The 27,962-nt window shown below is 53.4% G+C and overlaps 3 protein-coding genes across 5 annotated transcripts; 1 reads left to right on the top strand and 2 right to left on the bottom strand.

The window, feature by feature from the left end:
- Positions 1-219: 219 nt before the first annotated feature.
- On the bottom strand, positions 220-27,079 carry UBFD1 (ubiquitin family domain containing 1). Of its 2 annotated transcripts, XM_048492632.1 has the most exons (8): positions 27,068-27,079; positions 12,808-12,823; positions 12,398-12,667; positions 11,096-11,304; positions 9,062-9,127; positions 8,827-8,932; positions 7,173-7,255; positions 220-4,400 (listed from the first exon to the last, which is right to left on the bottom strand). In XM_048492632.1, exons 3-8 carry the CDS (start codon positions 12,648-12,650, stop codon positions 4,290-4,292), a joined length of 828 nt encoding a protein of 275 aa, XP_048348589.1. In that variant the 5' UTR covers positions 12,651-12,667; positions 12,808-12,823; positions 27,068-27,079; the 3' UTR covers positions 220-4,289. The 2 variants fall into 2 exon arrangements, with proteins under 2 accessions (XP_048348589.1, XP_048348588.1); XM_048492631.1 differs by lacking the exon at positions 27,068-27,079 and having other exon boundaries at positions 12,808-12,897.
- Positions 12,943-20,002, top strand: EARS2 (glutamyl-tRNA synthetase 2, mitochondrial). 2 transcript variants are annotated; one of them, XM_048492629.1, is made up of 9 exons: positions 12,943-13,135; positions 14,950-15,105; positions 15,220-15,409; positions 15,746-16,218; positions 16,549-16,657; positions 17,026-17,179; positions 17,866-17,996; positions 18,849-18,984; positions 19,696-20,002. In XM_048492629.1, the coding sequence occupies exons 1-9, from the start codon at positions 13,075-13,077 to the stop codon at positions 19,777-19,779; spliced, it is 1,494 nt and encodes a 497-aa protein (XP_048348586.1). In that variant the 5' UTR covers positions 12,943-13,074; the 3' UTR covers positions 19,780-20,002. The 2 variants fall into 2 exon arrangements, with proteins under 2 accessions (XP_048348586.1, XP_048348587.1); XM_048492630.1 differs by having other exon boundaries at positions 12,955-13,135; positions 15,009-15,105.
- On the bottom strand, positions 21,272-27,205 carry PLK1 (polo like kinase 1). The gene is made up of 10 exons (XM_048492628.1): positions 26,618-27,205; positions 25,129-25,297; positions 24,423-24,567; positions 23,982-24,075; positions 23,678-23,897; positions 23,093-23,251; positions 22,918-22,995; positions 22,449-22,603; positions 22,065-22,247; positions 21,272-21,736 (listed from the first exon to the last, which is right to left on the bottom strand). The coding sequence occupies exons 1-10, from the start codon at positions 26,978-26,980 to the stop codon at positions 21,530-21,532; spliced, it is 1,773 nt and encodes a 590-aa protein (XP_048348585.1). The 5' UTR covers positions 26,981-27,205; the 3' UTR covers positions 21,272-21,529.
- Positions 27,206-27,962: the final 757 nt, after the last annotated feature.

Raw genomic sequence — 27,962 nt, 5'->3', positions numbered from 1 at the left:
CTGGACAAATGGCAGGGAAAGCCCAAAGCATCTCCAAGCACCGTGGTTTTGATTCTAGGACCCAAGCACTAAGCTAAGGGGGGATATGTCAGCATCTGAGATGGGGGTGCCCCTCGTGTGACTCCCCCTTCCGTCCCCCCCAACTCTTGAATTCTCAAAACAAGCTGTGAAGTCCACCCACCACACCCACGAAGCAGAAAGAGACCAGCACTCCACAGATAAAGCACTTCATTATCAAACTTTAATCGACAAGACTGATTTATCTTACAGGACAGAACAAGGAGGATAATAACCGGACACGGTCACACTTAAAACCACCCTAGCGGTGCAGGCTCAAGATTAGATCATTCCCTCCCCTGTCTCCCACCCCCTACGCCAGGCCCCCACCGATAGAGCTTTCACCGTCTGTTAGCCTACAGAGGAAGTAGAATTAATACAGGACATATTGCAGAGACACCCCCCCCCGACGCCCCCCCCCCGCCACTCAAGATAGCCCGAGAGTGCTGGCATGTTGCCCAGCCCATCAGCAACAGGTACAGTTCCAACATGGCACCCTTGGGAAACAAACACTGGGGGGCTAGCTGGAAGGGAAAGGGTTTCCCAAAGCGGAATGCCAACATCCCAGCAACCTGAGTCTTACTGGGGGTCAGCCATCAGCCAGCCCCCGCCCCCCTCCAGTGGCTGCTTCCAGGAGCAGCCAGCACCCCCACCCCCACCGGGCAACAGGCTTCTGCGCCAGCTGGTGAGGAGAGGGTTCTCTCTTGAGAAACCAGACAGCCTGGCCCTCCCACAGGGAGAGGGGAATAAGCGGGGGGGGGGGGGGCAGCCCTTCCAGTTGATATTGCATCCCCCACCAGGTGTGCATAGAGGGGGGGAGGTGCTAGGGCTCTCCCCAGCTCCAAGCCTGAGAATCAGGAAACCACAAGTGAGAGATGACACCTTTGAGGAGGAGAGGTATTGCGAAATGAGCCCTAGACGAAAGGGCTGCTCACCAGCAGGAGCGTGATGTGAGCGGACCGTGTGGTCCCAGCTCCCGGGCGCTGCCCTTCATTCCAGCATTCTCTTTCTAGGCACTGAGATGCTTCCGCCCCCCTCCAAAGGTGTGTTTCCTGTTAGGGTAAAAAACTGTTCAACTCTGTTCTTGGCTGCCAAGAAGGAATCTTTTCTAATCCACCTCCCTTTCCAAGTTAGCCCAGAGACAAACTGTAAACGTTGCTTTTGGCCAGGCACGAAGACGCGTCCTTTCCGCACCTCGAGCCCTGAACACTACAAGCCTCCAGCTGTGTGAACGTTTTTGCTAGGCAAGAGAAAGCGCCCCCTGCGCAAGCTTGGAGGTCTATTTGGCAGCCTTGGAAAATCCCCGGCCTCTTGAGAAATTAGGGGCTGGAGCTGCACAATCGGCGAAATATTGCTGTGCCTGGGGAAAGACCGGGAACTCAACAAGTGCTGATGGCTCTAAAGTAGAAAATGAGGTATGGGCGCCTAGAAATCCCAGTCCCTGAGGGTCCCCAAGCACCAACACAGGCAGCCCTCTGCACCTCAGCCAAAAGGAAGCCCAGGTGAGTCCCATCACTACTGCACCTGCCTGCCAAAGAACCCCCAGACTGTGGCAGCTACAAGCACCTGTTTGGAACTGCCTGCATCCCTCTCCCTCTTAATCGAGGCGCTGCCTTCAGGACCTTGCTGCGCACGCTCGTCAGGAAGCACGAAGCGGCTGCGCTTCCTCAGCTGCACCCTGACAGGAGGGGAGGCAAAATGGCCTCTGTTGGCACTCACGCACTGCTCACGTGCATGGCCAACCCAGGCGCCTCAGCCCTGCTTCCCGGAGAGGAAACAACAGGCCTAGGGAAGTCCGCTCTGGTAGCAATGGAGGATTCAGACACTGGAGCACAGACCTCTGGGACTCCCTTCATCACTGGGAGGGGTCAGCAAAGTGCCCATTTCAGTTCAACAGGCCCTGCGTGCCTTTTGGCTTTCTGTTCTCACAGGGAGAGCAGATTCAGGGACACGTTGTTTTTAAAATCAGGCCTGCTCCCCCACTCTTCTCCAGAATATGACAGAGGGAGGTTCTTTCCTCTCCAGAAAGCAGAGCGGAGCTGCAGAGAGCCTCTGTAAATCAATCAAGAGAGGAAGATTTCCTTGTTCCTCAAAGCAGGCTTGTATCAACACCGAAATCAGTTCCAGAAGCTCCCCTGCACCCCCAGCGACCGCTGGAACGAGAACAGCCCTGATGGAAAGAGACCTCGCCTCAAGCAGCCCCTGAAATCCAGAGCTGCCCCGCCCTGAACTGACCGGGACAGGGGAGATACAGAGGCTGCGGCTGGTGGTCTGTTAACCAAGACGGCTGCTGGGGAATCAAGAAACCTGAGAGCAGCGGCACTTGAATAGAGTGCAGTGCCGAGAAGCCAACTGAGGCGGCTGAGGCAAGAAACACACAAAATTCTCCCTGAAATAGAGCCCGGGTGGAAGAACAGCCCGAGGAGAAAAATGGTCTCATTTGTGGCCACCGGGCATCCCATCCGTGTTATTGGCAATCTCTGGTTAAGAGGTTTATTTCTCCAATTCAAACACTCAAACCAAACTGGGCTGGGCAGAAAGTAAATGCTGCTGCAACGATTTGCTGCTCTTTAATGGGCACAGGTGACCGACACGGAAAGACAGTCAGGCTCAGCCCAGCAAGGAACAGGAAGTCCTTCCGCACTGTTCTTCTCCCAGGGCCTCTTCCCTGGATTAGCCAGCCCTGCCTGGCCTTCCCATCAGGAGTGCCAGCGTTTTCAGCCATTCCTTTGGGCTCAGTCAATGGGCTCAATGGGTCTCTGGGCATCCTTCCTATCCCAAGACACCTCTGTTGGACCTGTGGTCCACGCTGGACAACATTGCTTCGGCATGAACAGGCTGAGGACCAAGGGAATATCGGGAGTACTCATTTGCTCAGCTGAAGAGAGTGACCGCAGAGCTCCCCAGAGAAAAGTTCGCCTTCCTACCTCTGCTCAAAACAAAGCAAGGGCCACATCCTTTTGAAGGGATGAAGGCCTGACGCTGCTGCAGCTGCGGTCACGAGTTTTGTGACAAAAACAGCACCCAACATCCAGCCCCAATGCTAACTGTACTTTCACGTTCTCTGGAAGGCTGTTAAGTAATTGACCGTACCAGTGACCCCGCACGAAGTGGTATGAAGACTACGCCACTCAAAGCCAAGTTCTCCAACAGAAGCCAAGCTAGCACTGGCACGGATTTGCACCTCCCCCTCCCCCCTCCCAGATCAGAACAAGAAGGGAAGGGGAAAGGGAAGGGTGGGAGCCCGAGTGTGCCCGCTGCCAAAGCCCCTCAGGTGCCAGCTGAAGGCTGTATGCAGAGATCGCTGGGCACTGAAACCAGAGCTCCCAAAACCAACTATCGGCTCAACTGCAAACGGGGCGCAGACCACAACACAGATGGCAGAGAAGTTCTCCATAAGGCACAGCTTCCCCCCCACCCTTAAAGATGAACACTCGGAGCATTGTGGGAGGGGAGAGAGAAAAGAGATCACAGCAAGCAAGCAAGAGCCCCCTTGGCCGGAAGGCTACCACATCAGTATCCTCCTTGAAACTTGAGACGCTCAAAACTTCCCCGCGGAAGAGCTGTTGTGATGTCTCAGAAAGAAGGAGTTGAGCATCTTTGGGTTAACAGAGAAGGTTGCTACAGAAAAAGCCTCAAGGAAACTCAAGGGCCCGGAAGATATGGCTTATGAATGCCGATGTTTGCATACCACTTGAAAAGATCCCTTGTAATAGTGGGGTGGGGGGGGTGGGGGAGAAAAAGAAAACGGCGAGAGAGCCAAAAACCCGTTCCTCAAACTGCCAGTCACAAGCACGCGGCTGCAAGAAACCCCGGTGTTCGTAAATGGAAGAGTATGAAAGGTCGGCCTCTTCTCCAAGACGGGTAGAAAATCTTTAGTGGTGTCTCCACTTCCCCCTCGCAGGAACTACCCACCGGAAGGGGGCTGTGCTCAGCAAAGTGTATTACGCACACTGGTTTGTGAAGTAAGGTTTATTGATTTCCATCATATTTGCGTTTTCATTTTTTTAAGGAGCGTGGAAGCCGCCTGGAGAAAAAAGGGATGCCGCTGCCGCTGCGCTGTTTTAAGTTAAAAATAAACTAATGGCAAGAGATCCCCACCTCTGGCGTCTCTCCTGAGCCTCTTTGAGAGCGTGTTGATTTAAGAAGTCCCAGGACCGAGCAGGTCCAGTCCTTCCAGAGCAGTGTCCTTCGGTCCGTGTCAGTCTCCAGTGCCAGAGGTGAGCGTGCCTTCAAAAATACTGCCACTTCCCCAGCACCGTGTCCTTGATTGCATCAACATATTGAGTGGGGACCCAATAGACCCAGTAGTAAGAGGCTTCGGTAGGACCCAGCTGAAAGGCCTGGAGGAAGCAGGAAGAGAACGACAGCGTCAGACGGGAGAACAGACGTCCTTCAGAGAACAGACGGGAGACAATGACAACTCATCCCATGCAAGTGCGAACTGAGGTACACTGCGAACTGAGGTACACTGAGCAGCAGTGGGAGCAGCTGTTAAGAGCAGGTGCATTCTCATCTGGAGGAACCAGGTTTGATTCCCCGCTCTGCCACTTGAGTTTTGGAGGCTTATCTGGGGAATTCAGATTAGCCTGTGCACTCCCACACACGCCAGCTGAGGGGCTAAGGGAAAGGATGTTGTCAGCCCCTTTGAGTCTCCTTACAGGAGATAAAGGGGGGGGGGGATATAAATCCAAACTCTTCTTCTTCTACATCTGCAACAGCCCTCCCATCAAAGAATAAATCCTTACTACTTTCCTCATACAGTGGAATTACATAATGCATACTTTGGCAAAGTCTCCAAAGGGGGTTTGATCTCAAGGGGAAGCAGATGTGTGTGATAGAATGAATCCCCACTAAAATTGCTTTTAAAAGCATCTTGGGGGGAAATTATGGACACTCGCATCATTTCTACAGTGAAAGGAAGAGCACCTTGGGAGGTATGGGTGGGATGGCACGTTTGGGGAGCACAATGGAAAAGAGTGAAGCAGCTCCTCAGCCCTCAAGCTGGGCAGCCCCCCCCCACGGCCACATCTGGCACCCCTGGAGAAAAGAACTAAGTTGTGAGGAAGCGGGATGGCAACACAGTTCTGCCCTTGACTATGTGGATATTCCTCTCTGCACATTGTGGATAGGACCCAGGGATGGAGTTCCTGGCACAGGCAAGATCAGGACCAGGCATCTCCAGATGTTCATCACTGCTCCCTTCGTTAGCCGGGGGCTGAAATCTGTTCCTAGCCCCGGTGAAGATTAGACAGGGGTTAATTCTGCACAAAGCATAAGTGAACCAAACAGTTGAAAGCTCGGTCATCGTTTCCTGCCACGAGAGCAGGAGAGGCAGGAGAAGATGGAAGCTAGCTGCTCTTGGACTCGAGGTAAGTCCCAACAGGAGGAGGAAGATCAAGAGGAAAGGTGGGACTGGCCAGATTGGAAGAGGCTGGCACACGTTCCCTGGTTCTAGACAGCAACACAGCCCTGGCATCGCAAGTGCAAATACCGGCAGCTACTGCAGTTTTAAGCACACATTCCACCCTCTTTGCTAGTAGCAGCAAAATCAAGAAAGATTACAGAAGCGGGCTGTTAAAAAGGTGTAGAAGCCTCATCATCCAAATGGTGCCACAATACTTTATCGACTAAAAATATTTCTACCCTGTTTTTTCCAAATTAACTGTCGAATGTGATTTAGGACATGAGAGAAACAATAAAACTATTAACTAGATGAGGGTGAACTAGCCGAAGCTGAATCCTGACAGACAGAGGCTCCCTGGGTCAGTAGAAAGGCAGGCCAGGGACTCGAGATCTCTCCTGTCTTGATCATGCTTCCTCTAAAAAGACTGGCTCACAGCCTGGGACTGCTACTTAACACAGCAGTCACCTTGGGAAATCCAGTAGCTGTGGTGGCTCATGGTGATTTGCCCAGCTTTAACTGGTGCATTCATTCCAGGTTTATTTGGATCTAGCCGCAGTGATCATGCCTTAGTTACATCAAGACTGGGCTACTGCAATGCACTCTGCTTGAGGCTACCCTTGGAAAGTGCCTGGAAGCTGATTAAGGCCCCCCTCATTTTTGATCTTTAGGAGGCATTTGAAGACAGTGTTATTCAGGACTGTGTTTGGCTACATTTACCAGCAGTCCTGCGTGATTTAAATTCTGTTTTTAATGTATTTTATTTTATGTTTTATCTATGTTTGTAAGACTCCTTAAGCTTCATAAGGGAGGCAGCTAATAAATAAATGAATGAATAAATGAATGAATGAATGAATGAATGAATGAATGAAACTAATTCACACAGAAGGAGCAAACCAACCACTAGAGCAGTGGTGGTGAACCCATGGCACGGGTGCCAAAGGTGGCACTCAGAGCCCTCTCTGTGGGCACGTGCAAATATCATTCGTCATGTGGGAGGGAAAGTGGCCCTCCCCTCCTACACATCTTGGTTGGCCAGGGCCGCTGGGCTCGATTATTAGCATTAAACCTAAGACCTCGTTTTGGGGAAGCAGTGTAGGTAACTCTGTTAAGCGCTGTTAAACCCCGCTGATTTTCATGTGAAGAACTAAAGCGCGATCCTTTACCTGGGAGTAAGATTGGTTGCTCAGTATTGAGATTAAATTGCCGTGTTGGCACTTTGTGATAAATAAGTGGGTTTTGGGTTGCAGTCTGGGCACTCGGTCTCGAAAAGGTTCGCCATCACTGCACTAGAGCATCAGTCTGAACAGCTGCTCAGGCAAATCACCCTCCACAGAAGGGAACTCACTGAAGCAAAGTTAGGCTACAAAAAGCAAAAATGTCTTGGGGAGGAGAACCAAAAGGATCAAAAGGCTTGTGCTTGAGACCTGCGTTCTTGCTTGGGGAGCAGCGTTCCAGAGGTGCAATCCCACCACTGAAGAGGCCCTTCCCCTGACTACCTGCCTGCCCACTTCGCCTCTGTCGGCAGGGGACACCAGAAAATGACCTCCAAGGTTGGGCTGCTCTTCTCTCGGAAGCAGGACCAGAAAGAAGTGGACTTCAACGAACACAGGCTTGCTAGTGAGACACAACAAGTTGCCGGCACCACAAGATTTCCACACCCCTTGCACGTACCCCCCACCAGAGCAGAGCGATCATGTGATAGTCTTACCATCATGTGATAATCTTCGTGCCCTTCAATAGGTTCACTCACCACATTCTTGATGGACCCCATGGGCAATTTTTCAGTTCTCTCTAGATGGGAACAAGAAGGCCCGTCATTTATACTGCTTGCCACCCCAAGGGCCTCTGCCTCCACTTTTCCCCTTCCAGGACCAGGGAAAAGGTGCACTATAAACACCCCCAGCTCCAACTCATTTCCAGCACCTACAGAAGACTGCATGCTTTCACCACTGAGACACCGAACAAACAGTAAACTGGGCATGCAGCTAAATGTGCAACACTTCTTTGCTTTTCCGGTTTCTTAGAAGGCCTTTCCCTCTCACTTTGGGCTGTGTGAACTCAGAGCGTGGCCTAACAGGCCAGACAGCATTAGGTTGGGATTTTGCTTTTTGCAAGAAAGAATCAAACATACAAAATGAAAGAGATGCAGAGGTATAAAAACAACGAAGCTTTAGCATCATTGAAATATGTATATATTATGCTTGCTTCTTTCCGGCTAGTTGTGACTCACTGCCCTAAAAGATGACAAAAAAAGATGACACATCTGCTGAGGGCGAAGATGGCTCAGAGCAGTCAAATCAGCTGCCTGTCTGGGTGAATGCAACCTGACCAATCGAAGCACATCTCTGTGCAAAGCCTGTGGAGGCAGCAGGCCAAGCACTGCGAGATCTACAGGACAAAAGGAAGTCAAAGTTTCACTTGCTCACTGGGATCGGGGGTACTACAAGCAGCTGAATTCTGCCTAGACCAGTGGTTCTCAACCTGTGGGTCGCGACCCCTTTGGGGGTCGAACGACCCTTGCACAGGGGTCACCTAAGACACCCTGCATCAGTGTTCTCCATCTGTAAAATGGATAAATGTTAGGGTTGGGGGTCACCACAACACGAGGAACTGTATTAAAGGGTCGTGGCATTAGGACGGTTGAGAACCACTGGCCTAGACACTCCAAGTCTGTTACTTCTGGCCTTTGCATGAGGATTTATGAGCAGCTCTGAATTCTAAGGTAGGGGTCCTATTGCTCCCCCTCCCTCTGCACAAAAAAGCAGCACAGCATGCCATACTCTTGAGGAGACAGGCCTGCCTTCCCACTCCCCCCTCGAGGGCCAGAGGAGCCTCCAGGAACGTGCCTGCTCTCTATCCCTTCCTGGTGGTTTTCTGGCATGCACGCACAAACAGAAATCCAGGGTGGTTAAGAGAAGCTGCAACTCTGTGGTGAATGAGGTGGACAAAGAAAAGCTCCAGAGCCCCCCAGAGCTTTCAACTCTCTGGTTCTGCCCACCCTGCACCATCCAGGTTCTCCAGCAAGGAAGCAAAGCACCTGCCACTGGGAACGAACAGGTCAAGGCCACCTGCCACAGCTCTCCTGACTGCCGCGTTCCTTTCCAGAGCTAAACTACAGTGCGGCTGCATCTGACCACTCTCCCTGAGGCAAGGATCCACCCACTCCTCATTAGCCTATGGACAAGAATGGCCCTGACTCCGCCAAAGAAGCAACAGTTCCATACAAAAAGACAAAAGGAGAACGAAATTTTAATGTGGCAAAATATATCCACCACCTTTCTACAAACCACTTATCTACCCCTCACAAAGGCCACACACAGCGCTCAACCTTCATAATAAAATAACGTCTTAAAAACCATTACCTTTAGTGCCAATCCAGAGCTGATCTTGTTCAAGTTTAAAAGTGAGCCGCACTTTCCCGCCTGACTTGTTGTACATACCCGACAAAGGAACGGTTGGCAGGCGTTCCTGAAGAGGTAAAGCACAAAAGTTTGTTTCGGCAGAAGAGCACTCTGTGTGTATTCAGAAGGAAAACAAGTTTCAAGGAGAGCCTCAGGTGCTTAAATACCTTGAGAACAACCATGCCTACTTGCTCACCTGCACGCCTTTGACAGATGGCATCACGTCATCAGGTTTGCCTTTATCCAACACTTTCCTGTGTTGCTGTGACAAAGCAGAAATCAGAGGAGATTCAACAAGACAGAAGCCTAGAAGGAATTCGCTTCTGCCCAGTTGCCGGCACTTACACACACAACATAAAAGTAGCTTGTTATGAGTCACACGTCTGTAAAATAATCCAAGCCATTTGGATGCTGAACAGAAAAGACAGAAGCTGATATCACACACACACACCCCACACCCCCATTAGTGTCTTGGCAGGCAGAATTAACACATGTTTCAGGTAGTTTTGGCTAAACTTTCCCATATGTTAACAACATAGTTTTTAGAATTGTAACTGAAGATCTAATCTTGTAATCAGCAGCAGAAAAGAACCCAGGAGAGAAGAAAGTTCAATAATTGACAAAGCAGCTTAATTAATAATTGTGCACGTTTCAGAAACGTGAATATTTAACTGAAATCCAGCTACACATTTGGCCAGTTACTAGCAGAGCTATCTGACAGAAAGTGTCAAAATATTTAGTTCTCTTCACAGGCCTGCCCTGGAAGTCAACTCAGAAACTCCAGTTGGTACAGAATGCTGCAGCTCAGGTATGCCACTGGGAGGCACGGAGAATTTACCTGCTACTCCCATTTTGAAGTCACTCTATTGGCTGCCTCTCAGTTACTAAATCCCACTCAAGGTGGGATTTTTCTAACACCTGTGGACCCTGCCGTTCCCCCCTCCCTCTTCCTCCCCCCTCTCTTAGGGGACCATGAGTAGGACGCCATCGGTAATTCTGATATTAAGATGCTGCATTTTAATTGGGGGTTGATTTTAATATATAGAGCCATATTTAATGATTATCTATAACTTGTTTTTACTGTGCTCTATCTATTTGTTTGTTCACCGCCCTGAGCCCTCTGGTTGAGGGCGGTTTATAAATACAATTAATAATAATAATAATAATAATAATAATAATAATAATAATAATAATAATAATAATAATAATAATAATAATAAAAGGTAATCTGCCACGTACAAAGCACTTCATGGCCTTGGATCCTCATTTCTGAAAGCCACCCCTCCTCCTGTGCTGTTCTGCAGCAGATGTTTTTGTCTGAATGCAGCCACCTGACAAATGGGCAACAGTATACTTGTGGCCCTCCCCTCAAGAATGGACTGCCTGCCTGCGGAGGTCAGAAAAGTTTCCACAGTCCTACATTTTCACAGACTTTGTAAAAACCACTTGTTCAGGAAGCCTGTGGATTTCCTGGGCTGTGTGGCTGTGACATACAGCTGAAGATGCCAACCATAAGTGCAGGTGAAGCCTTAGGAACAAAAACTACCAGACCACGGCCACACCGCCCAGAAAACCCACAACAGTCAGTTGATTCCAGCCATGAAAACCTTGGACAATATATTGTTCAGGAAGGCATTTGTACAACTTAATGTACGCCCTATAATATAATAAAGCCTACAGCCACACTGCAACAGATGCATTATCAGGTTCTGGTGGGTTTTCGGGGCTGTGTGGCAGCTGAAGATGCCAATCATAAGTGCAGGTGAAACCTTAGGAGCAAAAACTACCAGACCACAGCCACACAGCCCAGAAAACCCACCAGAATCAGTTGAATCTGGCTGTGAAAGCCTTCAACAATATATTGATGCATTATCAGTTCACTTTATGTATTCTTCTGCCCCCACTGCATGCCTTCCTACTTAAGAAACACCTGTTTTGTACACCTGAAGTCTCACTAGCTCCAAGTTAAACAGCATTAGGCAGTAAGTGACATGAAAGATCTCTGTCCTAACGCCTGGAAACGAGACTGACCTTGAAAGACAGACAGCCTGGCTCAACACAAAGCAGTTCTAAAAGACAAGCAATCCAATGGCGCTGAAGTTCCATAGCTGACCTACTCCAGGGCAGATTACAGGATCGCTTATCCACCCAGTAGGCAACTTCAAGCTCCCTAACCTGTCAGTGCTGCACTCTTTGATCCCAATAACATCAACAAAGAGAGACAACTCACCTTTTGCCTGCAGAGGGGCTCCTTTTTGGCCTCTTCCAACTTCACCTCCTGTTGCGCCGCATCCTTCGGTATGCTGACCGCTAAGACGTCGTTGATGGTGGAGCCCACCACCATGATCTTTGCCCCGTTGATGACTTTGATTTCCCGCAAGGTTTTCTCCTCCGGCAGAAGACCCTTGAACATGACTTTCTGCATGGTGGGTGGGAGGCCTGCGCCAGAGACAGCCACATGGTCAGCAGGGGAAGAGGGAGGCTTTCTCGAGGGGGGGAGGAGGGGGGATGTCAGGTTGGAGTCTCGCAACCTGCAAAAGAGCCGGGGGGGGGGCGGGGGGGAGCTCCACAGAGTTAACTAAGTAACTTTCGTTTTCCCTGAGAAGAGACTTTCACATCTAATGCCTTGTCTCATTCTTCTGACCTTGGGTTCATCTTATATTCCTGCTCTTCATGTCTTCTGTTGCTTGGGATGGTATTATTGGCTGTAGGGGGGAGGAGTAACGGGGATTGATATACTGGGGTTGTGTGAAGGTTCTGGCAGAACCAGCTTTTCCCCTCTTCCCTATGCATCTACCAATAAAGACTACTTAACCCTCAAGTTACAGAGCCTGGTGCAAAATAATGCACTTTCAATACACTTCCACAATTAGATTGAAGTTAAACTGGTTCTGCCAGAACCTTCACATAGTCCCAGTATATCAGTCCCCCTCCCTCCCTATCACTTGCATGGCACCCCTCCCTCCCCTTGCATACTGCCCCTCCACCTCCCCTCCCCTCCGCTAGGGTGGGTGGGCCATGTCCAGATGCTGGCCCCCCTCACCCTCCCAATATACTGTGTAAAGAAGAAGAAGAGGAGGAGGAGGCGGCGGCGTTTGGATTCATATCCCCCCTTTCTCTCCTGTTGGAGATTCAAAGGGGCTGACAATCTCCTTGCCCTTCCCCCCTCACAACAAACACCCTGTGAGGTGTGTGGGGCTGAGAGAGCTCCGAAAAGCTGTGACTAGCCCAAGGTCACCCAGCTGGCATGTGTGGGAGTGCACAAGCTAATCTAGTTCACCAGATAAGCCTCCACAGCTCAGGCGGCAGAGCTGGGAATCAAACCCGGTTCCTCCAGATCAGAGTGCACCTGCTCTTGACCACTACGCCACTGCTGCTCCTAGAAGCAGGGGTCTGCAACCTGCGGCTCTCCAGATGCTCATGGACTACCATTGGCCATGCTGGCAGGGGCTGATGGGGTTTGTAGTCCATGAGCACCGGGAGAGCCGCAGGTTGCAGACCCCCAGCGGCAATGAGGCAGCGGCGGCCTCACCGGTCAGCGCGTGGATCTTCTGCTTGAGGTCGGCGCCGGTGCTGTCCAGCGGGAACTTGACGTCGTACTTGTTCTTGTTCCAGATGACCCGGAGCTCCACCAGCTCCTTCTCCAGCTCGGGGTCTCCGCCGTTGCTGACCGGGGCCCGCGAGGCGTCCGGCGGGGGGTCGTCGTCCTGGGGCGGGTCGTCCTCCTGAGGAGGGTCGTCATCTTCCCCGGCGCCCAGCGGCGGCTTCTGGGCCTCGGCGTCCATGCCGGCCTCCTCCGAGTCTGCGGGGCGGAGAGAGAAAGAGAGAGAAGGTGCCGTCAGTCAAGAACCAGACCCCGCCCCCTCCGGCGCTCGGATCCGGGCCGCTGTCCTCAGACCGCCCCGGCCCTTCCCGCCCCGACCGGCCTTCCTGCTGGCGCACCGGGAGATGCGGCGGCGGCGGCGGCCATGATGATTGTGTACAAGCCACCCGCGGGGGGTGCCGGGAAAAAAAAGCGCGTCGGGAGCCGCGGTTGGCCCTCGCCGGCCGCCGTCGTCCGATTCGCAACAGCGAGGGGCGGGGCGTCCGAGCCTGCCCCGCCCCTCGGCCCCCTCGCGACGCGGCTGGAGGGAGACTTATGAGAGGAGGAGGAAGAGGAGGGTAGATTGCGCCTGGCCAGGGAAGCTCCATCCGGCAGCAGCGCCCAAAATGGGTCCGGCGGCGGCCTCGGCCTCTCTGCCGCGGGTGAGGTTCGCGCCCAGCCCCACAGGTGAGCCGGCGGCACCTCCCGATCCCCACCGTTGTGCGTGGGTGGGTGTGTTGGTGTGCGCGCCAATGCATGCGAGTGCCCTGAAAGTGGTTCTGTCGCGGGGGGGGGGGGGTCACCTGTCAGAAGGGAGAAGCAGCAGCAGGTCGCATCCCGGGATGATGCCAGGGGGACCCCTTCCACACATGCAAAATAATGCACTTCCACAATTGGTTGCAAGTGGATTTTGCTATTCCGCACAGTAAAATCCGGCTGCAAAGTGCATTGATAGTGGATTGAAAGTGCATTGTTCTGCATGTGCGGAAGGGGCCGCAGTCAGCCCTGGGTTCACGGGTTCAGACCCCCTCCCATGACATGTCCAGCTTGCTTGAAACTTTGCATGGAAGGGAACAGCCGGAAGGCCCTCAGTCACCGAACCCACCCCATCAAAAATCTATGCCTATGGCTTGGGACCAGTAAGCCATTGTTGGGATCAGTCAGGGTGTATTGCGGGGTAGGCTGGTCAGGGGGGTGGGCAGCTCTCCCAGACTGGCTGAGGAGGCGCACTGGATGCAGTGGAGGTGACTCCCAAGCAGCGGGCTGGACTGTGCTGCTGGAACAGTCACCCCACAAGGTTCCCCTCAATAGACAGTGCAGGTCTGACATGCAACCCCCGTGTGTTATAGCGTTAACAGTTTGCTTACTGTACCTCTTGTGCATTGTTGCCTTTCAGAGGAAAGGCCAGATTTCATGCTTGAAGCAGTGGCGTAGGAGGTTAAGAGCTCGTGTATCTAATCTGGAGGAACCAGGTTTGATTCCCAGCTCTGCCACCTGAGCTGTGGAGGCTTATCTGGGGAATTCATATTAGCCTGTACACTCCCACACACGCCAGCTGGGTGACCTTGGGCTAGTCACAGCTTCTCGGAGCTCTCTCAGCCCCACCTGCCACCTCACAGGGTGTTTGTTGTGAGGGGGGAAGGGCAAGGAGATTGTCAGCCCCTTTGAGTCTCCTACAGGAGAGAAAGGGGAAATATAAATCCAAACTCTTCTTCTTCTTCTTCTTGACATGCGTGGTAGAAAATGCATGGGTTATTTTTTTGTACAATAGATTTATGGAAGGGGAATGTCTTGCCGAAGGCTTTCACGGCCGGACTAAACTGGTTGCTGTGGGCTTTCCAGGCTGTGTGGCTGCGGTCTGGTAGATCTTGTTCCTAACGCTTTGCCTGCATCTGTGGCTGGCATCTTCAGAGGTATATCACAGCTAGCACATTTCTCTCTGAGGCACCTCTGGAGATGCCCGCCAGAGATGCAGGCCAAACGTTAGGACCAAGAGCTACCACACAGCCCAGAAAGCCCACAACAACCAGTATGGAAGGGGAGTTTGATGCAGTTGTTACCTCTATTGCATCATGCTGGCAGGGGATGATGGGAACTGTAGTCCATAACATCTGGAGGGCCGTGAGTTTGACACCTGTGCTCTATTGTAACATCCTGTAACCTCTCCTTCCTGTTGCCTTGTGGCCACACCTTCTTGGGTTTTAGTTGCATTTCTAGTGGATAAAAACCACCACTTGCTCTTCCTCCAATGTATTCCTAAAAAAGTTTCTGATGCAGGCAGACTGCTCCTAAAGAGTGGGGTTCCACTCCCAAATGCCACAGCTGGCAGACAATCTGGCTGTCTGTCCCAGTTTTTGTCCAGCCCTTCATCCAAGGAGTGGTACATGTGGTTCTCTCCTCCATTTTAGGCTGCCAAACGCCTTATGGGGCAGGCTGTACTGAGAGAGAGTGTCAGATTCCTAGCACCCTCTTGTCACTTCCTCTCTGTCTCTTTGGGGCAGGTTTCCTGCACTTGGGGGGCCTGCGGACAGCTTTGTACAACTACATTTTTGCCCAAAAGCACGGAGGCCGCTTCGTCCTGCGACTGGAGGACACTGACCAGAGCCGGGTTGTCCCTGGAGCTGCTGCAGGGATCGAGGACATGCTGGAGTGGGCAGGTGATCCCTATAGGCTTCCATAGCATATCACAAAGTGCCACTAGCAGGGACGAAATGGTGCAGCTGGGGAGGGGGGAAGCCTCAAAGTATTTAGCCCCGGCTGCTTTCTTGCAGGCATCCCTCCTGACGAGAGCCCTCGCCGGGGCGGTCCTGCCGGACCCTACCAGCAATCTGAAAGGCTCGATCTGTACAGGGAAGCCACCAAGCGGCTTCTCGACAAGGGGGCCGCTTATCACTGCTTCTGTACTCCCCAGCGCCTGGAGCTGCTGAAGAAGGCAGCGCTGCAGAGCCAACAAACACCCCGGTAAGGGCCTGCGAGCTGACTTGTGGTGTGGCCTCTACTGTGGCTTGGCATGTCTCTCGTATGGTCCTAACACCCTTTCGCACAGGCAGAATAATGCACTGTCAATTCATTTTCAGTGCACTTTGCAGCTGGATTTTACTGTGCGGGATAGCAAAATCCACTTGCAAACTATTGTGAAAGTGGATTGAAAGTGCATTCTTCTGCCTGTGCGGAAAGGGCCTGAGTCTTGCCAAAGGCCTCAGATGAGCCAGCTGCAGGGGGCGTGTGCGTCGGGACCCTGCTTCAGGGCTAGCTGTGACCTCAAGCATCTTCTGCCCTTCCTTTCTCTCCCTACAGTTACGACAACAGGTGCCGTCACCTGAGTCCCAAGCAGGTGGCTGAGAAGGTGTCTCGAGGGGCCAACCATGTGGTGCGGTTTCGCTTGCAGGAGGGGGCGGAGCCTTTCTGCGACCTGGTTTACGGCTGGAGCAAGCACGAGGTGGCCAGTGTGGAAGGCGACCCGGTGATCCTCAAGAGCGACGGCTTCCCCACGTACCACCTGGCCAACGTGGTGGATGACCACCTCATGGGCATCAGCCACGTGCTCCGCGGAGCCGAATGGCTGGTCTCCACCTCCAAGCACCTCCTCCTCTACCGGGCCTTGGGCTGGGACCCTCCTCGCTTCGGCCACCTCCCCCTGCTCTTGAACGCAGACGGCAGCAAACTGTCCAAGCGGCAGGGCCATGTCTTCCTAGAACAGTTTGCTCAGGACGGCTACCTGCCAGCGGCTCTGCTGGACGCCATCACCAACTGTGGCTCTGGGTTTGCAGGTAATGTAGCATCTGCAGGGAACTGTTAGCTACCCTGACCCTCCTGCCGCCCTCAGAATGGGGGTGTAGGCCTGGATGCTTTGTGGGAGCACTCTGTAGGGGAGGCTGACCAGACCTCGGCCAGGAGCTGCTGGGAGGGCCCGTGCACCTTGCTGAGCTCTTCTGACTCAGCTGGCTGGCTCTGGGCTTTTCTCTCTGGACAACCTCTCTGGCTCCCAAGCACCAGGGACCGGTCCTTGGAGGCTCCGCTTCCAATAGAAGGTGCTGCAGCCATGAAAGGGGGGGGGGGCTGCCGAGGGATCTCGCTGGGCTCGCTTCTCTCTTTCTCAGAGAACCGGATGGGAAGGACCCTGGAGGAGCTGGTTGCCGAGTTTGATGTGGGCCGGATTGAGAAGCACTCTGCCCTGCTGGATCTAGAGAAACTGGGCGAGTTCAACAGGTAGAGACGGTTGGGGTCGGGCTGCCTGCCTCTCCTGGCACACCGTTGATTCTAAGCAGCCTGCATTCACTTCGCCTCACCTCCGGGGCTGCTTTCCTGTTTGCGTGACCTGGGGTCCCACTCTGCTGCCCCTTTTGCCCTGGCTTCTCTGCAGCCGTCTGCTTTCCTCGTGGAAGCCCCCACCTTCATCTTCCTCCCCAATTCTTCTGCCAGAGCAGCCGAGGCCCCAGCTGCGGTGGAGCTAAGGAAGGGTGGTCCGTGCAGGTCTGCTACTGGCCCTGCCAAAAGTCCCTTCATCCTCTCTGTGAGCTGCTGCTGCTGCTGCTGCATTTTTAAAGGTTGCTTGAATGTGCTCTGTGTTTACCCAGAATCCACCTGGCCCAGCAGATTGGGGACGAGAGGCGACGGCCCAGCCTAATTGCAGAGGTGCTGGCAGCTGCGGAGCAGGTCTATGGGGAGCAGTTGATGGACAGAGGGGTTCTCGAGCCCTCTTATGTGGAACAGGTGCTTTTGCTGAGAAGGGTAAGTCAGATTGGGGAGAGGGGGTGACCTCTGCCAAATGCTGTCCGGGTTTCCCTTTTAGATACCCCTACAGCCTGCGCATTGGCGCAGTTGCCACGCAGGGTCCCCTCTGCTTGGCCAGAAACAACCCTGCCTAGTCTATCTCCTGACTATCTATTGTGGGGGCCCCCAACGTGGCACCCAGGGGAGCCGTGGCACTGACCAGCACCTTTCATGGCGCCCACCAAGCGTTTTTAGAAAGTGGGCGGGTGCTTTTGGCCTGCACGGCTTCTCATTGGCTGTGCACGGGGGTTTTTTTAATTGCTTCAGGCAGCGGGTGCCGCCACAGCACAAGGATCTTCACTGCATGACTGATAATAATCTGTGTGTAAGCAAGAAAAGTAAACAATCTGGTAATTTAAAAAGGCATTCCTGTTAAGCAGAGCTCTTGTCTGAGATACTTTTAGAGTTATGGAGAACCTTTATTGCTGATTTTTTTTTACATTTTGCAGCTGACTCCACTTCTTGTGGCTGCCATTTTGCAGCTGACTCTACCCCTTGTGGCTGCCATTTTGCAGCTGACTCCACCTCTTGTGGCTGCCATTTTGTGGTTGTGTCCACAACCACAATAGTCAGGGTTCCAAAGTTGCCCACAGGCTGAAAAAGGCCGGGGACTCCCGGTCTACTGTCTCTCCTTCCTCTGCCAGGGTCACATCAGCCGTCTCCAGGATCTGGTGTCACCCAAGTATGCTTTCCTATGGATCCGCCCCACGGTGCCTTTCGAAGAGCTGCGAGCCATTTCTCCAGAGGCAGATGAGATAGGCCGGCTGGTCCTTGGGTAAGCGGGTGCATCCCCGGGTACTGCTCAGCCTCCTCTGTCTCAGAGGTTGGCTTTCTTTCAGTGCTCCTTGGCTTAGTATGACTCCCAGAGCAGAGTGAATTTTATCTGGCATTTATCCCACCTGTGCACACCTTTGCGAGGTGTAAGGATACCTTTTCGTGTTGGGCGGGATGCTGCCCTGTGGTGAGTGGTGTCTGGTTCTCCCTCCTTGCAAAGGTTGTTGGATTCTCTTGGGAGGCCCTACAAATGCTCACCGCTCCGGAGATTTACCATCGCTTAAAGTCTAGATTATTTGATCAAGAGTACCAATTTCTCCTGAGCAAAGCACAAAGCTCTTGCTCTCCAATAGTCTTTGGGATTATCCCTCAGAAAACTAGCCCTGCTATATATCTGCAACAACTTCTATTAATTCACAATAGCAGGACTGGGTCATGACCAAGAGCGTAAGGTGTAAACTCTTCCGTCAAAGCAGCATCTTCTGCAAGGTCTATTCTCTGGTATTCCACAAGGCATGAAACGCCGTGCTTCCATCAATTCTGTCCTGGATACAACTGTAACACTTTCTCATATTCCTGCTCCATTGTTCAAAAGTACAACAACATCAGGAACCAATTCTGAGAACTGTGTTATTTACAGGATTTATGCTCCTCTCTGATAAAACAAAAATGGCTAAGCTTCTAAATAGCTCTAGTGTGGAAATATCTGAAGCTGTTGGGCGGCGTATGTTTTGCTTCGGTGTATTATGCAGAGTTGAGTTAAATAATGATCTTTTTATTGTATTTGAAATTGCTTTTGCACCTCGGTTTTAAGCCCACAATAGCTAGGTTTTGGATTTGGATTTGGATTTAGGTTGTTGGATCGCCCGGCAGCTGCCCTGACTATGGAAGAGCTGAACAGAGACTTGCGCCAGCTGCCAGAGCAGGTCAAAGGCACCCAGTTCAGCATCATGATGAAGCTCCTCCGCATGGCCCTCAGTGGCCAGCAAGTGAGTCCCCGCTTCAAACCTTCCTCTTCCAAAATGATTTATCAGGTGGTTTATGGAACTGCACAGTCGTCCTGGCTCAGCTATGTTTGGTGTGATTGCCGTTTTTTTAAAAAAAGTCTTCCAGTATCTTTGGAAGAGGGTAACGATAAGCCTGCTTGGCGCACGTGCCAGTCGTGGTTCTGCCAAAATTTCAGCTACCTCTCCACTTCAGTCTTGTGAGGATGATAGCGAGGAGGAGGAGGAGGAGAAGAGTTGGATTTATATCCTCCCTTTCTCTCCTGTAGGAGACTCAAAGGGGCTTGCAAACTCCTTTCCCTTCCCCCCTCACAACAAGGTAGGTGAGGTAGGTGGGGCTGGGAGAGCTCTGTAGAGCTGCGACTAGCCCAAGGTCACCCAACTGGCATGTGTGGGAGTGCACAAGTTAATCTAGTTCACCAGATAAGCCTCCACAGCTCAAGCGGCAGAGCGGGGAATCAAACCTGGTTTCTCCAGATTAGAGTGCACCTGCTCTTAACCACTACGTCGTGAGCTGCCCCACATGGCATTGGAGCAAATGCCACTGCTGCTGCCAGGAGGTATTTTTCATTGCTGCTGGCCTTGACTTTTCTGCCCAGAAAGTTAGCAAACTCCCAAGTTCACCCACTTGGATCTTGAGAACCAGAAAAGGTTCCCGTGTCTCTGCACGTGTGGTGACTCTCTTCTGTGTTTTAGCAAGGGCCAGCCGTTGCCGAAATGATGGTCTCCTTGGGCCGTGGAGAAGTTCGGACGCGGATACGAAGGGCCTTGTGTGGCTGACCCATCCTCTGGGGGAAAGATGTGATGACCCCGCTGGCCGGGGGAGTGTTGTGATTGGCTGCCAGATTGTCCGAACCATCCAGACTTCCAGAAGACCTGTGAGCTGCTGTGGTAGGAGGACTCGATGCTGAAAAAAAATCCTAACAAATTTCCGAATACAATCTCATAGGTTGTTGATCCAAATATAGCCTGTGGCAATAATAAAAAGCAGACTCAGACTGAAGAGGCCCGGTGTGATATTGATGCTCACCATGTCGGAGGGAGGGAGGGCTGCTATGGGACCATTTCTGGCTGAGATAAAGTATCTCAGATTTTGAAAGGTTTCCTTCTATAGTATTTATGGTGAGAGTATCTAATTGTGGGTCACCAGTACATGTCACCGGGGCATCTTCAACCCTCACCAGTCCCAAAGGCAAGATTCTTCCCTAATTCTTCTCATCTTCTCACAGATCAGCTCATTGATAGATAACCTTCCGGGGGGGGGGGGGGGTATTCACTTGTCCCACCCTGTACCTGTCCAAAGTAAATTAATAACTGAACCAGCTCAAGGAACTAAGGGAACTTTCCTTCTATTTTTATATCAGATATTATCACAACCAGCAGCTTTTCAAATTCAACGGTAAAATATTAGTTTTATTGAAGTGGTCAAGGGAATAGGCCTGGAGAGAAAACAGGAGGCCAGGTCTACCCAATTGCGCTGCTAAAACTTTGACTGTAGTCTTCTGATGGGTCCGCCTTGAAGGAGGCACTACAAGGGGCGGAGAATTCAAACTGGCTGGGAGGACCAGCATCAATTGCCCCCTCCCCTTCATGCCAAGTACCCAATCACAGGATGCTATGCACTATGGTTTCTGACCAGTCGTGGACCACATTAGGCAGTGCTGAGCCAATCACAGGCGCAGAGGGGAGGGCTCTGGGAAGTCTGAAAGAAAGAACATGAAGCCAAGGTAGGTGGTCACAACCCACCTGTACTCCCAGATCTTGTTCACGCACACTGCTACTCAATAGTGTATTTCCCTCCCAGTATGTTTTTTTGTTACCCAGGTAGAGAACCCTGCATTTGTCAGTGTATTGTTGAAGGCCACATCTTTGCAAAACGCTTCCTGTCCATTTGTATGTTAAGTGCCACCAAGTCACCACTTACCGAGGGCAACGCTAGGTCTGAATGCCCTCCAGAGCAGTCCTCTCGTGAACAGTGTTGGCCGGGGTTTCCTTTGACTTACAAGAGGACCCCCTGGGGCATTCAGCATAGCCATAGCCAAGGAGGGCCTTCTGGCCCCATCCTTTTCGGAGCAGATACAGCCTGTAGCTGGCTCTAACCACTAATTCTTCTCACTGTTGAGCCGCCAGATTTTGTTTGGGGTAATGGGCAGCGTAAAAAAAAAAAATCCCAGTTGGATAATCCAATGTAAGGAGTGGCTTTCCTTGGGGTCCTCACATCTTTAGCCATTAACCTTGACACACACACACACCCCAGTAACGATGTCTTTGGTTTCAAGTCAAACAGTATGAAAATGACCTTTATTCAATATTACTTTAAAAAAGAAGTTACCAGAACGAACAACATAAAAAAGACAGACACCCCCCCAAGCAGGACAAAGAAGACACACACCCCCCCCTTCCACACTGCTTCAGTTCTGCGTAACCCAGAGGAGCAGACTGCCCAAGCTGCAAAGCGGCCTCGGGCTTAGGTAGTGGACCTGTCAACCCTCTGTGCAGGTGGGAGTCCGGCCTCAGTCCTGGCTGGCGTCTAGGAAGAAGCCGGGACGCTGAGCAAGGCCCCCTTGTTGGCTAGCAGTTTCTCCACCATGGTGCGAGCAAAGCGCAGCCGGCTGGCCAGCTCCTTGCTGCAGCCGAATTCCTCGATCAGGCTAAGCTTGTAGGTGCGGAACTCCCGCCTCTCGTTGATGTAGCTGACGGCCGCCATCAAGGGACACAAGATGACCTTGGTGTGGTCCTGCGGGCAGAAGAGGGTCAAAGGGTTTGACAACACGGCAAGAGGCGGAGAAGAGGCACTTACTCGCCAGTCCATTAAACCCAGCTTGTTTAGGGCCATGGAACGGGGTGGGGAATGTGCAAGAAGTCCAGGACTCTGACACACAATAGCTCCAGAACCCCGGCTGCTTTATCTCTTTCATTTGGGCCCTGCTTTTCTCTCCAATGGGACAGAGGGGGTTCTCTTGTCCTCACAACAGCCCTGTGAGGCAGGCGAGCTTCTGTGGCAGTGCAGGGACGTGACCGTAGGGAGCCCTAACCACACTACAATCGGGGTGTTGCCTGCTTACCTCGAAGAAGTTGATCTGCACGGTGCCGTTACTGAGGTGCAAGATGATGGCGCTGCGTGTGCGGAACCAGGTGCGCAGGTAAGGGAGGCGGGCCAGCTCGTCTCCCTCACGAGGGGTGATGTTCCCGCCAGCTTTCAGCAGGTGCTCGCTCATATAGTTACGAAAATATTTCAGCAGAGTGATCTGTGGAGGCAACCAGGCCCTGGGTGAGCTAGTGGCGCGGTCAGCAAGGGAGGATTTTGTGCTCAGGCCTGGGGAGACCAGGCTAGATTTCAGGGGGGGGGGGTGCGGGGCCGGGAGTGTTTCTGCCAAGAGCTGAAGCCAAGCCTGTTCCTGGGTGGATCCTGACCTCCCTGCTCCCGTGGGATCCCCGTCCACGCTGACCTTTTTGGTGAGGGAGTCCGGGCAGGACTGCAGGTTGTAGTATGACTCTGAGCTGTTCTGGTCGATATACTGTAGGCTGTCCCCGTCGTTGTACATGAGGAGGCGAGTTGAGTCATTAAAGAGGACCCCCACGCTGTTATCGCACAGCTGGTAGCCTGCAGGGGAAAGAGCACACCTGCTGCTGACCCCCAAGCTGAGACCGGAAGAAGAAGACAGCTGTACCTGGGGGCCGACCTATGGAGGAACCAGGGGAGGCCCCTCTGGATCACACCGAGGCAAGAGGAACCTGGGCTGGGGGGAACGGGCTTGTAGAAGAGCAACTGCTTAAAATGGGCCACTTCAAACACAGAGCTGCCCAAGTGAAAGCCGAGCAGCCGGCCAGCCAAGGAAACGGCCCACCTCCGCCCTCCTGGGCCCAGGTAGTCCGGCCAACCGAGGTGGTGGTGGACCCAGCCCATCAGACACCTACCGAGGCCATACTTATCCGAATAATCGACCCATTTGCTGACCCAGAAAATGGGGATACAGGCAGGGTCTTCGGCCTCCTCTGGAAGAGAGAAAGAACCAGCATTAAGCAGTAAAGACAATCCACTTCTCTCCCCCCCCCCCCCATCACCACCACCACGTACACACACACCCCTCACCTTGTTTGACGGGGACTCTCTCGGAGGGCCTGCAGGAGTTTAACACTCTTAGCTGTTGAAACAGCTCCATCAGGAGACTTTCGACAGAGTCATCGGGCTCCCGCTGGGCACCCTCGGCTTCCCTCTCAGGGGGCTTGTCTGTTGTAGGGCACTCTGGAGCTGAGACGGGGGAAAGCAGCCGAAATCAGAAGCGGCCAGGGCAGGGAAGACTGTTTCGCCCGTGGCTTTGGGGCAAGATGTTCTTCTGGGGGCCAAAAGGGGGCGGGAGAATGAAAACAGCATCCATCGCCTCTCCCTCCAGGGTGCTGGGCTGGCTCCAAACTTCCCAGAGGTTCCCTTCGTCCCAGTGACTTGCAGCTAGAAATCTAGTTGCTCAGTTCTTCAAGAGCCCATTTTACAAGTGGGAAAATTTGGGCAAAGGATTGCGGGAGAAGGGGAGCCAATAAGATCGCACCCTGCTTCTTAAGCACCCTTTTTCCTGTCAGACCCCACAAGCCCAGCCCTGAGGCCCAGGCCAATGACTGCTGTTGGCTTTCAAAGGAGGCGTATTCAACCTGCCCCCCCCACCCCCAACCCTACTCTCACCTTTGTTAACCACGGTCAATGGCTTCCTTCCGCTGGTGTCGGGCCCGTTGGGGGCCAGAGAGAACCTGGGCGCAACTGTGAGGCAACTGGGGGGCAGCCGGGAAGGGGTGTAACCCGTCGAGAAGAAGTCGTCGCTTAACAGCTCCTCAATGGTGGGGCGGGTGGCCGGATCTGGCCGCAGCATCCTCCGGATCAAGTTAGCAGCGACAGGGTTGATGTGCTGGGAAGGGGAGCGAGGATACACACGTCAGAAGAGGGCGCCCCTCCTCCAGCTGCCCTCTCCCCCGCCCCTGCCGTGCCTTACCAGTGGGATGGTGTAATTGTTCTTTTTGATCCTCATGTAGGTTTCCTTCAGACAGGACGTCTCAAACGGGGGCTTTCCAACCAGGAGAGTATACCTGCCCGGGAGAGACACTCAGAAGATTCCCCAGGAGGCCCTGCTGCTCACCAAAGGAGAGGAACTGCCCCCCCCCCCCAGTAACTCACCCCAACTAACAGACCCAGTCGCTTCTGTTCAAATCCCCCCCATACTTGAGAAGAAACGTAAAGAATTAAATAGAGTTGTGACTCCATTCGTGCCGTCACAATTCTACTTCTCCCTTTTAGTTGAGAAGTGAACAAGCAACTTGAGTGTCTTTCAGAATCAGAACCGGTCAATCCTGGGATAAATATATGGTGCAGGGGGGCGGGGGTGGGGGAATGGGGAGGACTCTTCAGCCAGCCCACAGCCCCTCCCACAACGTACATTATACACCCAATGGACCAAATGTCCACTTCGAAGCTGTGTCCCTTCTTGCTGAGCACCTCGGGGGCGATGTAATTGGGAGTCCCACAGAGCGTCTTCTTCCGTTCTCCTTCATATTCCACCTTCGTTGCCAAGCCAAAGTCACCTGGAAAGACACCAAGGCGACAGAAGAACCTCAAGTCAAAGCTTCAGTCAAAGCAACCCCAAACTTTGGGACAGGTGACACCCCCCACTCCCCCATGACATCTGGAGCAAATGAACACAGGGACCTGAGCAGGGGGATCTAGAATGCAGCTCTTCCCCTAGCTGGGTGCCTTAAAGGTGCCTCTGGGATGTTAAAGAGAAGGACCACAATATCTTCAGGGCTGCTTTCTGTCCAGTCATATGTTCTGTGGGCTCGGTCACTGTCCGCGTGCCAGACTGTTGAGCTAGAACCAGCCAGAGGTGACCCTCAAATGCCCCGCTATCCTCCAGAGCAACTGCCAGGAGTAACCCAGGACAGGGACTAGAAAACAACTCTGTCCCTTGTTGCGTCATGGAATCTGGAGAAGGCGTGCAACAGGCCACAGGGACATCTGCGCAATCGCCTTGCACAGAACTTCCACGTGGAGACAGGAGCCACGCTTGCAAAGAAGAAAGGAGTAGCCCAGCCGGCAAGGCCGCTTCACGTGTCGGGCTGCAAGAAAGGCAGGCTGAGCCCCCTCACCTATCTTCACCTCCATGTCATCGTTCAGGAAGATGTTTCCCAGTTTCAGGTCCCGGTGGATGACCTTGTTGGCGTGGAGATACTGGCAGCCCAAGACAATCTGCCGTAGGTAGTAGCGGACCTCTGGCTCCGTCAGCATTTTGCGGCGCTTGTGCAGCTCCAGAAGGGACTGCGGGCGAGGAAGAGGGACGGTCAAGAGAGCAGCCACGCCTCCATCTTGCTTTCCCAGCTCCCTGCTTTATATCCTGCCACTTCCGGGGCTGTCTGTGAAAGGATCCCTTCCTTTCACTCCACAGGTATCCCCAAGGAAGGCTCCAACTTTTTCTGGAATCGTGTGTGTGTGTGTGTGTGCAGGCTTTCAGCAGCATACAATCAAAACCTCCAATGAGGGGTCTCTGGGACACTTTTCCAGCGGGATGCTACTAATGGTTTGCTGCAGAGCAGGTGCACTCTCATCCGGAGAACTGGGTTTGATTCCCGGCTCTGCCACTTGTGATGTGAAGGTTTTTCTGGTGAACCAGATTAGATTGTGCACATATGCCAGCTGGGTGACCTTGGGCAACTCACAAATTCTTTGGAGCTCTCTCATCCCCACCTACCTGAGAAAGGTGTTTGTTGTGGGGTTGGGGGAAGGTAAAGGAGATTGTGAGCCCCTTATGGGAGAGAAAGTGGGGGTATAAATCCAAACTCTTCTTGGGGGGTCTAATGGTTTTCTCCCCCCCCCCCCCATGAAACCCATTGTTTCCAATTCTCGGAAATCCACAGAGATTCTCAGTGTCCTCTAGCTACAGGAAATGCCCGCACGCAGAGTGGTCGCCCTTCCTCCCCACCCCGTCCGTCTCCCTGGCCCCCACTCTCCTCGTCCGTCTTCCCCCACAAGGTGTCCCCCCCCAGCGTCCACTTGCCCCAGCAACAGGCCTGTTTCAAGGAACCTGGCTTTCTCTCCTCGCTATTCTTCCCTTCCTCCTCCTCCCCATCTCCTGCAACCACCAAGGCGTCCGCCCCGTCCACCCTGCTGTCCGCCTGCCTCTCCGCCCCCAACCCGGGCCGTATCCCTCCTCCCGGCCGGGCTCACCCTGCCTACCCCTCCCGTGTCAGCCCGGCGGGGAAGAACCACCATCCTAGGGGGCCTGCAGCTTCGCCCCTGCCTCTGCAGCCGAGTCTCCCGGCGAGCCGGCCCCGCCGTCGGTTAGGGAGGCTGGCGACGGCAAGCTGCTTTCGCCACCCGCCTGTCCCGGTGACCCCTCCCCCCCGCTGGACTCCCCCCAAGAGTGACTTTCTTCTCCTGTGCCCTTTGATCAATTGCCTGGGCTTTCAAGGACCCCCTCCTCCTCTTCCAGAGCCGGGCGGGGGGGGGGGGGTTGCTTAAGAACGTGGTTGAGGAAGTGGGGAGGGGGAGGACTTCTGCAGAGGAGCGGAATAATGGAACTGAGAGCACGGGAGGGAGTTGGGGGCACTCTGCACGGGCTCAGAGGGCAGCCTGGCTCACCCGGCGGCGGCAGAGCTCCAGGACCACGAAGACGAAGTTGGGGTCCTCGAAGAAGCCGTGGAAGGCCACCACGTGGCGGTGCTGGAGGGTGCGGTGGATGGCCACCTCCATGGCCATCTTCTGCCGCTGCGGCGCCGTCATGAGCAGGGCTTTGGGCACCACCTTGCCGGCCAGCACCGCCCCGCCCGCCGCCCCCGCCTCCGTCAGCTCGTAGCACTTGGCGAAGCCGCCCTTGCCCAGGAAGCGCCCCACCGAGTAGCGGCGCCCGCTGCGGGGGTCCAGCAGCTCCTCCGGCACCGGCACCGACGACGACGCCCCGTCCTTGGCCGCCGCGCCCTTCCCGGCCGCCACCGCCGCGCACATCCTCCGCCGCTGCTGCTGCTGCTGGGGAGACCAACCGGGGAGACCAACCGGTCGCTGCTTCTGCTGCGGTGCTCGGTGCGGTCCGTAAGCGGCGGCGGCGGCGGCTGTTGCTCCTGCTGCAGCGTCCCGGCAACTCTTTCAAACTTGAGTCCGGGGCGTTACGGGCGACGCTGCGCGCTCCGATTGGCCGACGGGATTTAAAATACGCCCCTCCTCTTCCGCCGCCCTTCACGAGCGCCAGCGGCGAGCATGCGCGCCGCTGTTCTCGGCAGGCACGCGCGGTCTGGGCCAGGGGTCTGCAACCTGCGGCTGTCCAGATGTTCATGGACTACAAATTGTAGTCCAAGAACATCTGGACAGCCGCAGGTTGCAGACCCCTGGAGGGAGGAAGGGGGGGGGAGGTCAAGAGCGTAGGAGTCGGGCTGTGAAGGGGCCTCACTCAGATCCCCCCACGGTGCACGACGACCCTGCAAGTTAGGCCGCTTGGTAGAGCTGCCTTTCCTTTCTATTTTTACTTCCTAGACCCATATTATAACCATTAGAGGCTGTTCAAGTTCAGCAGTAAAACATTAGAATTTTATTAAATTGCTCAAAGGAATAGGCCTGGAGGGGAAGAAGGAGGCCAGGTCTACCCAATGCGTTTCTACGGAGGAAAGACTTTGACTATATATTGTGGAAGGCTTTCACGGCCGGATTCAACTGGTTGTGGTGGGATTTCCAGGCTGTGTGGCCGTGGTCTGGTGGATCTTGTTCCTAACGTTTCGCCTGCATCTGTGGCTGGCATCTTCAGAGGTGTATCACAGAGAAAAGTCTGTTTCACACTGTCTAGTGCAGGGGTAGGGAACCTTTAACACTCAAAGAGCCATTTGGACCTGTTGTCCATGGGAAAAGAAAACACTTGGAGCTGCAAATAATTTTTGACATTTAAAATAAAGATTGTCCAGATGTTCTTGGACTACAAATCCCATCAGCCCCTGGTTTT

The sequence above is a fragment of the Sphaerodactylus townsendi genome, linkage group LG04 (assembly GCF_021028975.2).
Source record: "Sphaerodactylus townsendi isolate TG3544 linkage group LG04, MPM_Stown_v2.3, whole genome shotgun sequence".
Classification (NCBI taxonomy): Eukaryota; Metazoa; Chordata; class Lepidosauria; order Squamata; family Sphaerodactylidae; genus Sphaerodactylus; species Sphaerodactylus townsendi.
This window is presented reverse-complemented; position numbering and strand designations above follow the sequence as displayed.

Bases quoted from the DNA above. Each gene is read 5' to 3' on its own strand.
- PLK1 (XM_048492628.1), bottom strand. From the start codon at position 26,980: ATGTGCGCGGCGGTGGCGGCCGGGAAGGGCGCGGCGGCCAAGGACGGG. The intron at 23,252-23,677 runs GTGAGAGTAGGG...CCCCCGTCTCAG, and splicing joins ATTGACCGTGGTTAACAAAG to CTCCAGAGTGCCCTACAACA. The intron at 22,248-22,448 runs GTCAGCGTGGAC...TTGCCTCCACAG, and splicing joins CGGACTCCCTCACCAAAAAG to ATCACTCTGCTGAAATATTT.
- EARS2 (XM_048492629.1), top strand. From the start codon at position 13,075: ATGGGTCCGGCGGCGGCCTCGGCCTCTCTGCCGCGGGTGAGGTTCGCG. The intron at 15,106-15,219 runs GTGATCCCTATA...GCTTTCTTGCAG, and splicing joins GGACATGCTGGAGTGGGCAG to GCATCCCTCCTGACGAGAGC. The intron at 16,658-17,025 runs GTAGAGACGGTT...GTGTTTACCCAG, and splicing joins AAACTGGGCGAGTTCAACAG to AATCCACCTGGCCCAGCAGA.
- UBFD1 (XM_048492631.1), bottom strand. From the start codon at position 12,835: ATGGCCGCCGCCGCCGCCGCATCTCCCG. The intron at 11,305-12,397 runs GTGAGGCCGCCG...TCTCTGGCGCAG, and splicing joins GAAGATCCACGCGCTGACCG to GCCTCCCACCCACCATGCAG. The intron at 7,256-8,826 runs GTAATGGTTTTT...GTTCCCATCTAG, and splicing joins GCTCTGGATTGGCACTAAAG to AGAGAACTGAAAAATTGCCC.